Source organism: Triticum urartu, chromosome 3, assembly GCF_003073215.2.
Source record: "Triticum urartu cultivar G1812 chromosome 3, Tu2.1, whole genome shotgun sequence".
Classification (NCBI taxonomy): Eukaryota; Viridiplantae; Streptophyta; class Magnoliopsida; order Poales; family Poaceae; genus Triticum; species Triticum urartu.
The window spans coordinates 449,297,216-449,308,258 of record NC_053024.1 but is presented as its reverse complement, the minus strand read 5'-3'; the positions used below and the strand labels follow the sequence as shown (position 1 = coordinate 449,308,258).

Genomic DNA, 11,043 nt, shown 5'->3' with positions numbered 1-11,043 from the left:
CTTAATTTAAAAGCCTCAAATAAGCCCCCCCAAAAACTACTAAAATAAATACCAAAAGAACTACTCCCTCCGTGACTACATACGGAGCAAAATAAATGAATCTATACTCTAAAATATGACTATATATATTCGTATGTGATAGTCTATTTGAATGAAATTTTAAAAAAACAAATATTTAGGAACGAAAGGAGTAGAATAGATCGTCCGGCTAGTAATGCCCAGTTCTTGGTCATGGTACTGTTTTTTACTGGGCAAAATTGCGCGGAGACCCGGCGTAGCGACGTGACTAAGGGGGGCCCGAATGTCGACGCACGCGACCGCCTTCCTCCCGCACGTCTCCTCTCTCTCCGCCCCCCTTTGGTCTCACAGAGCTAATCCCCGGCGCTCGCTCGATTCCCTGCTCTCTTCGTTGGTCTCCGCCGCCACCCCCTGCTTCTCGTCCTCCCCGTCGGCGGCAGCGCTCTCCAAGGTTCCTCCCCAGAAAAGATTGCGCGCGCTGCATTGTGATGGTAAGGGCGATCGTCCCCGTCTTTCTTTAATCACTCTTGACGCAATGCTGATGTTAGGGTTTTGAGGGTTTACTTTCCGGCGCAACAATGGCGCCGCGGATCGCTCTAGTTCTTCGCGTTCTTCTCCCCACACCCCCTCCACCCCGCCCCCTTCCACGTGTCCAGATTTTCGGTTCTTTGCGCTCTTTCCCCCCTAAAAGATCGATTTATTTTTGCCGTTCTGATGTATTCTTTCCTGTAAAATCTCCTCCTTTGCATTCTATGTTCCGAGTTCTATTTCGAGTTTTTTCCCCAAGGAAATGCGGAAGAGAAATTCCGAGTAGTAAGTACGGACACAAATTCGATCCTAAGAGGACTTTGAACCACTCCCGACAATATAATAAAGAAGAGTTCGAATTCGAGTCAACGAGGACTTAAAACCATTGAAAATAGATGGTGGCGCTGTACGTAGGGTCGCGATAATAGGCCCTGCTACTCCTTCTGATTTCTAATCTTACTGTTTGCAGGTTAATTTGTCACGCGTCAGGACTTGACGCCAGGACAAATTTCCAGACACAGCCATCTTTTGCTGGGTGAAGGTAAAAATATTTCACCCCTGAGATCCGGTCGTCATGTCTGTTTGGCCTCAATTGGAATTTTAATTTTAACTTCAAAACAACAGTAGCTGATTGATGTTACATATTGGCAAACGCTTTCTTTGTGCTTGCAATGCAATGTGGTCACAAGGTGCAGCACCCTTTATGTTGCTCAACTAACTCGTTTTGTGCATATCGACGCTTCCCTCGCTTGACTGTTCTACTTGTGAGACTGAGTGCACGGCGTTGAGTTTGTAGTGCTAATTTATATTGGAGTATAAGGCTAGGCGTTCAATGGCAGTGCTGCAGTGGTCCGTCATGATCCGGCCCCGTGAGGTGTGTTTACAGGCTGGAGTTGAGGTGCCGGTTGCGCCACTGCCAGACTCACCTTCCCAGCATTCGTGCTGCCAGATTTAATTGCCCCCGGTAGATGAGTGAGGTGGAAACTCAAAAGAGGAAAGAGAAATTGTCGCCAACACAACGCTGACACTGACACTGCTGGTCGTTCATTTGCTAGTATTTGGTGGTGGCAGAAGACATGGAATCTGTTTAGTTAGGGCAAGGAAGAGACAGGTATGAACATTGAATTCATATATATGTACTAGGGGGTGGTTGGGATAGGACACCTCTTTATTCCAGCTGGTGACTCCCGCTTGTTTTCGAAGCACCTCCTAGATAGATCACCCAATGGTCTACATTTTTTTTTTTGAATTTTGAGCACAAGGAACATAATATGGTTCTATTGGATCAGCTTTGCAGAGTAACCAATATAATGCTTCACTCACACAATGATACATAAACTTTGCTCCTCGGATTGTAATCCAATCTCCCAGTCAATGATAAATGGATGGCCAAATGAGATTTCGGATGGCATCCTTACCTGCGGATGGATAAAAATTGTGCTTTTATATTTAGATAGTGATGCTTTCGTTGTGAATAGTTTGTTGTAAAAACAGCCTATTTGTAGAGATCACACGATAGTCTTTCATAGTTTAATTGATTATTTCTTTATTAACTGAATGTCTTTTCTTCTTGATTATAAAGAAGGAAAAGGAAGGTTTATTCCCTCTGTTCAGTAAACTTCATGGTATATAATGTTGTGCAGCAACATAGTCTTGTAACTGTGAACATAATTTATGTTGTGCTTAATTATTCTTTCGGCCATAGTAAAAGAATACTAAATAATATTATTTTTCCAATTTGAAATTGAATTGAATTGACTAGTATGAGGCTATGAGCGTATAATATGTTAACTGCTGATTAGTTAGTTGCATAACCATTATTCGCTTCATTGTGTTACCCTTCTCTCTGACAACTGCAAACTATTTTCACAATTATGGTCTGCTCATATCTTTTTTGGATGAAAATTAACATGATTTTCACTAGAGCATTCTTGATAGGAATGCTCATGGATTAATTTATTACTGTGTTTGTAAAAATACTGGGGATCTAAATCTCCATTGCCTGTTAAATATTATTGTAGAGAGTACGTTTCAAGTGAATTCTCTGTCGTGTGGCGAACTTGATCATGGTTGTTTACATAAATATTAATTAACGCAGTATGATCAGTATGTTTATTAGAAGTAATTTCAGTGTGCTAAAAAAATTACCAGCGAACTATGAGAGTAACTTAGCCAACTTTAACTCCAAAGTCATCTATGTTGTTTATGCAATCAACAAGGCAGTGATAATTTTCAGCCGGACAATGTTGTAGAACTACTGATTAGAACTGATTGCGAATATTGTCTCAATAGCATTCTGAGACGGATGACTGAATTTACTTAACCCTATCACACGATTGGTAGTCTAAAAAATGGTTGCAATAGCACAAAGTCTTGGAAAAAGGTGATTCGGTTAGTCCAGATAGTTTGTACAAAGTCCTTTGCACACAAAACAAAACAGTTATAAATGCATTTAGTTGTTGCGGTGTATATTAGTTTGCAATGCAGACAATTTATAGAACACACATGGGAATGTATCTTATGCAAACCATTGGCTAGGTCCTATTCACTTAGTTTATTTTGAGCATTGAGTTAGCTAAAAGAATCCCAAAACTTATGTTCTGATAGTGCTTACCATCACATGAAACACGTTTAAACTCAACCTATACGATGACAATGAAACCCAATAGTAATGAAGCTTACGTGAGCAGCACTAGAGTAGCTTTTGATCTCTTTACTTTCGGTTTATGATTTGTCATTTGTTTTGCAGCACACATGAATTTTTATTGAAAATCTATCATGTATTGCTAGCTGACTTTTGAGGACCATTTCTACTATTTTGGTTACATTGATTTAATTCCCTATGGAAGAGGCAAGGACAGTAGCATATGTAGGTTCAGGTTATATATGCCTTTAAATATCTACCAACATAAGATACAGGTATTTAGACTTTCCAGGTATGATTAAAGAATTAAGCATGCTGCCAGTATTCAGACTTCACAGGTATGGTGCTTGTTGGAATTGGTGTCAAATATGTGTACTAGGTTATACAGTTGGACTTGGCATATGCGGAGAGTTAGATGTTTGAGTTGAAAGCATGCAACCTGGGGTCTAATATGTAACGCCACGGCGAGGTAGCCAAAACGCGAAGCTGGTAGGCTAGATACAAGATCATATATTCGTTGAATGATCAAAGAATTAAGCATGATGCCAGTATTTAGACATTACTGGTATGATGTTCATTGGAATTGGTGTTGAATATGTGTACAAGGTTACAGCTGGACTTGGTGTATGCGGAGAATTAGATGTTCGAGTTGAATGCATGTAACCCGAGCCAAATATGTAACGCCACGGCGAGGTAGCCAAAAGACGAAGCTGGTAGGCTAGATACAAGGGGCCTGTTTGGATGCTGCCTGTGGCTGCCTTGCCAAATCACGGCTCGCCAACTTTTTGGCGCAAGATTTACCGCCGTGGGCTCGCCAACGAACCAGCATAGAACTGAAGGCCAACCAAAACTTTGGCGTATATCCAAAAAATTGGCTTCAGACCAATATACACCAACCAGTCAGTCAACGACCAAAAATTTGGTAAGGCTGCTCCCGACTGTGATCCAAACAGGCCCAAGATCACAACGGGGGTGGTCCAGGCGCCTGGGGTAGGGATGACCAAACCGGGCGTGGAGTGGTGGTCGAGATGCTGTCCTTTGTCTTCGGTGTATCATGTTGATTTCATATGTGGGGAGGAGCACCCGTAGTCGTGCTGAACCTCGTTAACAAAATCGTCTCGCAATCTAGTTTCAGCAATGATCTGGTCACAATAATTCCAACAATATTTTGCAATGCAAAATAAGCAATTAGGAACATAACTTACACATGCTTTATGCGATGCCTATGTATTTGTTCTTAGATCATAGATATCTTGTAGTCATATTACTGAAATTTCTTTTTTGACCAGGCACTTCCATTATTTAATTGCACCCCTAACTGTTTCCTGGTGCTGATAGTGTAGGATTCAGTTTTGGAAATAGGGCCCAGAAAGTATAATCCTTGAAAGGGACCTGCAATTTGATCTGCTATATGGTCTAGCAGGCGATGTGTTGCAGGAAACCATCTAATGATTGTGTTGTAATTGTTGCTAGGTAGAAAGCACAAAGTGTGAAAGGGCTAATGGAAGCATAAATCATGCAGAATCGGATATGGTGATAAGATCTTATTGGTAGGTGCCTCCTTTTTATACAGTTTAACTTTTGAAATTTTATCTCTTATGGTTAATTCAGACTTTCCTTCAACTGGCAGCACTTTTGAGCTGAATTCATTCTCATTTTTTTGTTTTCCGGAAGCTTTACAACAGGAAGTAAGAATACAACAACTTCTCGGTCTCATCTATATGATATAGGGGTGAGCATTGCTAGTGTCATCTCATTTCATCAGCTGCGGAATTAATGGGTTCAAATAGGCTACCCTTTGGATTCATTTCGGGAGGATATAGCTGCAGTGAGCAATATGATTGGCAGCAGTTAACCCTTCGTCAAAGAGAACAAGCAACAAGGGAGCAACCCCATAGCAGTGCAAACTTGAGGTACCCTGTGTGTTAACTTTTTCATGTCATGGTCATCATGTTATTCAGCTTTACACGTATCTTTCTTGATGGAATTCCATGATTCAGAGATAAGGTAGAATATTTGGTAACTGCTACAGGAATTTTCAATGATGGATGCATTTTGTACCATTTAGACCTTTGTTGTTGGTTTTTTCATAAGAATCCTGTACAACTAAGTAGGTGATCCCCACTAACATATTTATCTCAACATTCAATCATGCATGGGAAAAGACCCACCTCAACATGCAACCATACATGCAAAATGGCTCAAATGCTTTAATTATATTATGCTACTATTCAATATATTTTTAGTTATACTATACATAATCATATGTATTTTCACTTTCAGTCTTATATTATTATTCAAAAAATTCATATTCATATAACAAAGTCTCATTGAATATATTGGAAGCAATCCCCGCAACAACGTGTGGGGTATCATCTAGTTTTGGAGTACTCTCCAAGCTTTAAAAATGGTTTTCCGATAAGGGCCCTTTGGATCTTATGATTGGGGCCGTCAAATTTCTTATGTAATTTTTTCCTATGACCTCGATTCCATAAGAAAACCAACGTGACATCAAACCTCATTTAATTTTTTAGAAGTTCAATTGGCTGTCGCTCTATCTGTTTCCACTTTCCACTCCCTTTTCATTCCTCAAAATGACATGCATTTATTTTTCTTACGAATCATTGGAAGGCATCTTTAAAAAATCCGTAGTATGCGACGTCTCATTCCTGTATTTTTCCTATTCCAATTATTTCGAATTTCTTGATCAGGAGGCCTTTAATGATTTATATTTCTTATATTGCAGGACTGAGAGGACTAGTCCATCCTTTGATCGTGTTTGTGATTATGCAAAAGGGGCCGATGGACATATTCATGATATGGTAACCCTTGGCAAGGTTTGTCAGTTTAATGGGGGAAGTAGCACTCAGAATGGACCTTATCAAGCGGACCAATATCTGCCATCTTACTTTCCAGTTGACCATTTTTCTGAGATAGATGAAGCACGGCATCGGGCTTACATGGACAGTTTCTACACTGACAATAATCCTGATCACACCTCAGCTAGTCGGTTGCTTCATAGGGATGAACAAAGGAAAGCTTACACCAAGAAGCCATTTAAGAAATTGCACACTATAAAAAATTCAAAAAAACTGCGCACTATCCATCCTAGGCAACCTGAGCTTCCACTCCGTGAGGATTTTCATGATAGGTTGGGCATTAGAAATTGCAGGAATGCTTATCATGGCAAGAGGTTAAAAACAAAACCGGCAAGATGGAGTTCTCAGAAAAACAATTCCAGTGTGCCTTGTGTTGGTAAACATGGGAGAAGCAGTCGGCAGACAAGATCTGGAGAACAACCGTTTGAACAGGAAGCTGAGAACAGTAGACACAAAAGGTATGGAGGTCCGCTGGCCGGAGAGAAAGCTAAGAAGCGTATGATTTATGAGGGGCACCGTAAAGGAATATGTTCACGTCGTGAGCAAGATGAGCATCTGCATCATGAGGTACATCATAGTGGTTCTGATACGATGAGAAATGACAATTGGGAGAAAAATGCTGAAACAAACGATGAAGTAGATCATAATGGAGCAGAAGGGAACTGCCATCTAATGAAGAATATTCGGACCGCTGCTGCTACATGCTGTGGCTCAACAAAGTCTAATGAAAACTCACATGTGTTATGTCCCAAGTACAGCAGCAAAACCATTGCTTCATCAAATGAGCCAAAAGGGAGTAGCAACATGAAATTAGTATCTGACAAGCAGCCAAGTGTTGTTGGTTGTACCAAAAGACCTCGAAACACAAGAACTGGAGACGTTTCGACACGTAACCTGCAGAATCTCTCAGTCACTCATATGGAGAAGGGCATGCATACAAAGCAAGCTGATAATACTTCTCATTCTGAATTACTTCGCGAATGTCTAGATATTTGGAGAAGAAGAAGATTAAGGAAGGAAAGCAGTGCTGAAGCTAAAAAACTAGATCAAACAGGTACTGCGGGGCATGAATGGTCTGCTTCTTCTTGTAGCTCAGAAAGTGATGATGAAAATGTCAATGCATCTGAGAGTGCTTCTGGGAACTCAGAAAGTGCGGCTGAAAATGATACTGAATTGGAGAATTCCCAAAAATGTAGAGGTGCAACGTCGCTTGATGGAGTACAAAACCGTGGTGAGGGAAGAGCAATGATAAATACAGAGCAGCCCTTGAGATGCCTCAGTGGTACAAACTACAACAAAAGCTCAGCCAAGCAAGGGCTGAAGTGCAATCTGGAGGTTTTGCAAGAACCACATCCAGGTGAAATCATGCAGCAAAAGGAAGAGAATAAACTTCCATGCTGTCTACCATCAACTGTTCATCCAAATGGCATGATACAAACTAGTCAGAACAGTTGTTCTGATACTAGCAAGAAACAAACTAGACGGAACAACTGGGCAGATATTAGTAAGGTAGATCAAGCAGCTACTTATCCTGATAGTAGTGTGTATCGGAATGTTTCTCAGCACGAGACTGACAATCATTTGGATGATGGGAGAAAATATAAACTGGGCATCGGCTGTGAAATTAAAAGGAAAGCAGCACAAGGCAATGGTCCCAAATGGTTTGAACAAATGCCCAGTTTGATAACAGGTCCAACACTGCTGGATCAAAAAAGTCTTGCAGTTTGCCCTCCTGATGATGGTAATGTGAAGGTGTGTGGGTCAGAGTGTTCCAATCAGTGCAGTAAAACTACTTTAGAATTGGAGAAAGGGAAGAAGTCTGTCAATTGCTCCAGTGGAACTGACTGCAGAGTCATAAAAATTTGTTCCAGTGGTGGTGATTGCAGAGACATCCGACAAGATACCATGAATTGCAGAAGAAAGAGGCAAGTGTCTTTATCTCTGGCAGACTCTGAAAATGATAAAGGAACAAAGGAAGATTATCAGCCACCTGGAGTTCTTGAAGTGACATCAAATCGACAGATTTCCTGCCTATCTGATGTTGGCATAAAAATACCTGACGTTGCTAGACCAGCTGATTGCACCCCACGTTTTACAATACCAGACTTAAATTGTTTGCCTGGTATGATCGCAGATGAAGAAGAATTCGAGGCATCTCAAGAAGTGATTAATCAAGTAACTGGGCACGGTTCGGAACCACATGATGCTTGTCCGAGCCTTTCTGCCTTTAGTGGGCCTGCTGTGCAGGAAGAACAGTTTAAGCAACCAGAGAAGAATGAATTTGTCGGAGGAATTTGCGCAAAAACGGTTGCAAATGGTTCACGGATCTCTGATTCACATAGTGCAAAGGGCGTGGTTAATCAGGCAACTGGGCAGGATACTAGTCAGAGCTTTTCCGCCTTTAGTGGGCCTGCTGTGCAGGAAGAACAGTTTAAGCAACCAGAGAAGAATGAATTTGTCGGAGGAATTTGTGCAAGAACGGTTGCAAATGGTTCACGGATCTCTGATTCACATAGTGCAAAGGGAGCGGTTAATCAGGCAACTGGGCAGGATACTAGTCAGAGCTTTTCAGCCTTTAGTGGGACTGCTGTGCAGGAAAAACAGTTTAAGCAACCAGAGAATGAATTTGTCGGAGGAAGTTGCACAAGAACGGTTGCAAATGGGTCACGGATCTCTGATTCACATAGTGCAAAGGAAGCGATTAATCAGGCAACTGGGGAGGATACAAGTCAGTGCTTTTCAGCCTTTAGTGGGACTGCTGTGCAGGGAAAACAGTTTAAACAATCTGAAAAGAATGAATTTAGTGGAGGAATTTACGAAAGTGAGATTGCAAATGGTTCGCGGATCTGTGATTCACATAGTGGCCCACCAAAACTAAGTACTGATGAAGAAAGTATCACAGCATTCAAATGTGCCCTCGGCGAATTCATAAAAAATATCTTAAGGCCTCTGTGGGAAGAAGGCCTCTTATCTCGTGAGGTCCACAAAATTATAGCGAGGAAAGCCGTGGATAAAGTGGCCTTGACATTGGGCCCAAAGGTGCCTCGTACAGAAGCAGCCATCTTTAGGTTTTTTGCAGAGGAATCTCAGAGTGTAGAACAACTCGTTCAGGTGGTAGCCTATGCTCTTCCTGTTTATAGCAAGAATGCTACTCCCTCCGATCCATATTACTTGTCGCTCAATCCATCTGAGCAACAAGTAATATGGATCGGAGGGATTAGTTTTGTTGTACTCCTCTAAACAATCTACAAAATCTTGTCTTACAGGGTTACTTGGATATATACCTGGGAAAGCAAGTTCTTAAGAGAACTATGCCTGGTAGTATCTGACCAATCACGGGAAACCCCATGTAAAAATTATATTTGACCCCTTCTGTTGGTATAAATTCCTATGCTATGGTTTTCCTTTGCTAACCACAAACTCCTTGATTTCCACAGGCAGGTTATAACAAGTAGGCGTAAACTTTGCGCTAAAAGGAAGATATGTTTGAGTCAACGGATCTTCCTTCTGCCCACGATGAGCCACTTTTACTTGTGAAGCAATTGTCTAAGTTAAAACAGGTCTGATCTAATATAACACAAATGGTTTATACAGGGTGATGCAGCCAAATTTTGGTTTGTAGCGTGCATTTACATTATCTAGGTCTCTTCTCACAATGTGCAAATGTCACGAAGATGTCGACGGCATTTGGTTTTGTAACCTGTGCTTTCGCTTTGCTAAGAATTACCCATTGTTTATTTATTTATTATATAGGAAAACACAGAATCATTACTATTATGTTCAGCTAGGCTCGGGGTGCAGGCCGGTAATGACACCCGGGGTGTAGGCCGGTAATGAGACCCGGATAAAACAGCAAAACGCAACCCCTCCGCTAAAATTGGCAGACAAATGAGCTTGCTGTTATGAGTTAGCCGTTATGGCCATTGTCCTCTTTCTGTGGTGTCTGAATCCAAGATCCATATTCTTCACCTATACCGCAGCCTGGTTCCTTCGAAATTACAGCCTCCGTCCCAAAATAAGTGACTCGAGTTTGTACTAACTTTGGGTCACTTATTTTGGAACGGAGGGAGTATATGTTTGTGAGGTTCAGAGGCTGAGTGGCAGGCGTCGGAGCTGGGCGATTAACGATAGGTGGAGGCGTCCCTTATGGTTGGTATTCACAGCGATGACATGTATCTTGTGTACTATCCATAACAAGATGTCTATCAACAGGGTCTTCTTGCGATATGCTTTTGATCCTGTGTTTAAATTTTACTCCCTCCGTCCCATAATATAAGAGCGTAGTGTCAAAAATGCTCTTATATTATGGGACAGAGGGAGTAGCATCTTTTTACAGCAAGACGACATGGACCGGCTGCCAGTATGCTGGATAGTCTTTAGGATGTTTTCCGGTAGTTTGCTTCACCTGCTAGCAGTTGACTACTCACCTTTTAGTGGTCATATTTGACTTTTTTTTCTTTTCTTTTTGACATGTTGTGTTGTTGCCCTGGCAGACCTTACCTTTTATCTTTTACTGCACTTAGGTAACTTCTACTACAAATTTGGCTGGTGTTTTATTTATAATGCGGCATGAAAGTCTATTTCGAAAATGTTAGCAATCTTTAAGTTCTGCAATTACTCTAGAGTCTAGAGACCTTCTTGGTGATAACACTGCGAGTCTGGGTCCTATTTAACCTCTAACTTAACAAAGAAATAATAGAAGTTTCTTTCATTTTCAACAATTATTAGCATGTCCGCAAAGTGCGCAATGCTACGATGCAAATTGCCTGAAGCACTCCCAAGCAATTTTTGTTGTTTTCTGTAATATAATTTCTCACTTTTAACACTAATTACAATTTTCTTTTCTAGAATTGGGAATAAGAAACTTTCTGAATAAATAAATAACTGAAAAGACTACTATTCGCGGTCCTGACATTTACTATTTCAAGTTTTTTGTTTTTTTAAGATCAATTTACCATTTGAAGATTTTTCTGA

General features: G+C 41.0%; 1 protein-coding gene across 2 annotated transcripts; it reads left to right on the top strand.

Moving 5' to 3' along the window:
• Positions 1–279: 279 nt before the first annotated feature.
• LOC125544290 lies at positions 280–10,299 on the top strand. Of its 2 annotated transcripts, none has more exons than XM_048707915.1 (7): positions 280–509; positions 1,016–1,087; positions 4,664–4,740; positions 4,876–5,103; positions 5,937–9,180; positions 9,336–9,418; positions 9,507–10,299. In XM_048707915.1, the coding sequence occupies exons 4-6, from the start codon at positions 4,967–4,969 to the stop codon at positions 9,396–9,398; spliced, it is 3,444 nt and encodes a 1,147-aa protein (XP_048563872.1). In that variant the 5' UTR covers positions 280–509; positions 1,016–1,087; positions 4,664–4,740; positions 4,876–4,966; the 3' UTR covers positions 9,399–9,418; positions 9,507–10,299. The 2 variants fall into 2 exon arrangements, with proteins under 2 accessions (XP_048563872.1, XP_048563871.1); XM_048707914.1 differs by having other exon boundaries at positions 4,865–5,103.
• Positions 10,300–11,043: the final 744 nt, after the last annotated feature.

Bases quoted from the DNA above. Each gene is read 5' to 3' on its own strand.
- LOC125544290 (XM_048707915.1), top strand. From the start codon at position 4,967: ATGGGTTCAAATAGGCTACCCTTTGGATTCATTTCGGGAGGATATAGC. The intron at 5,104-5,936 runs GTACCCTGTGTG...CTTATATTGCAG, and splicing joins CATAGCAGTGCAAACTTGAG to GACTGAGAGGACTAGTCCAT. The intron at 9,181-9,335 runs GTGGTAGCCTAT...CTTGTCTTACAG, and splicing joins GTGTAGAACAACTCGTTCAG to GGTTACTTGGATATATACCT.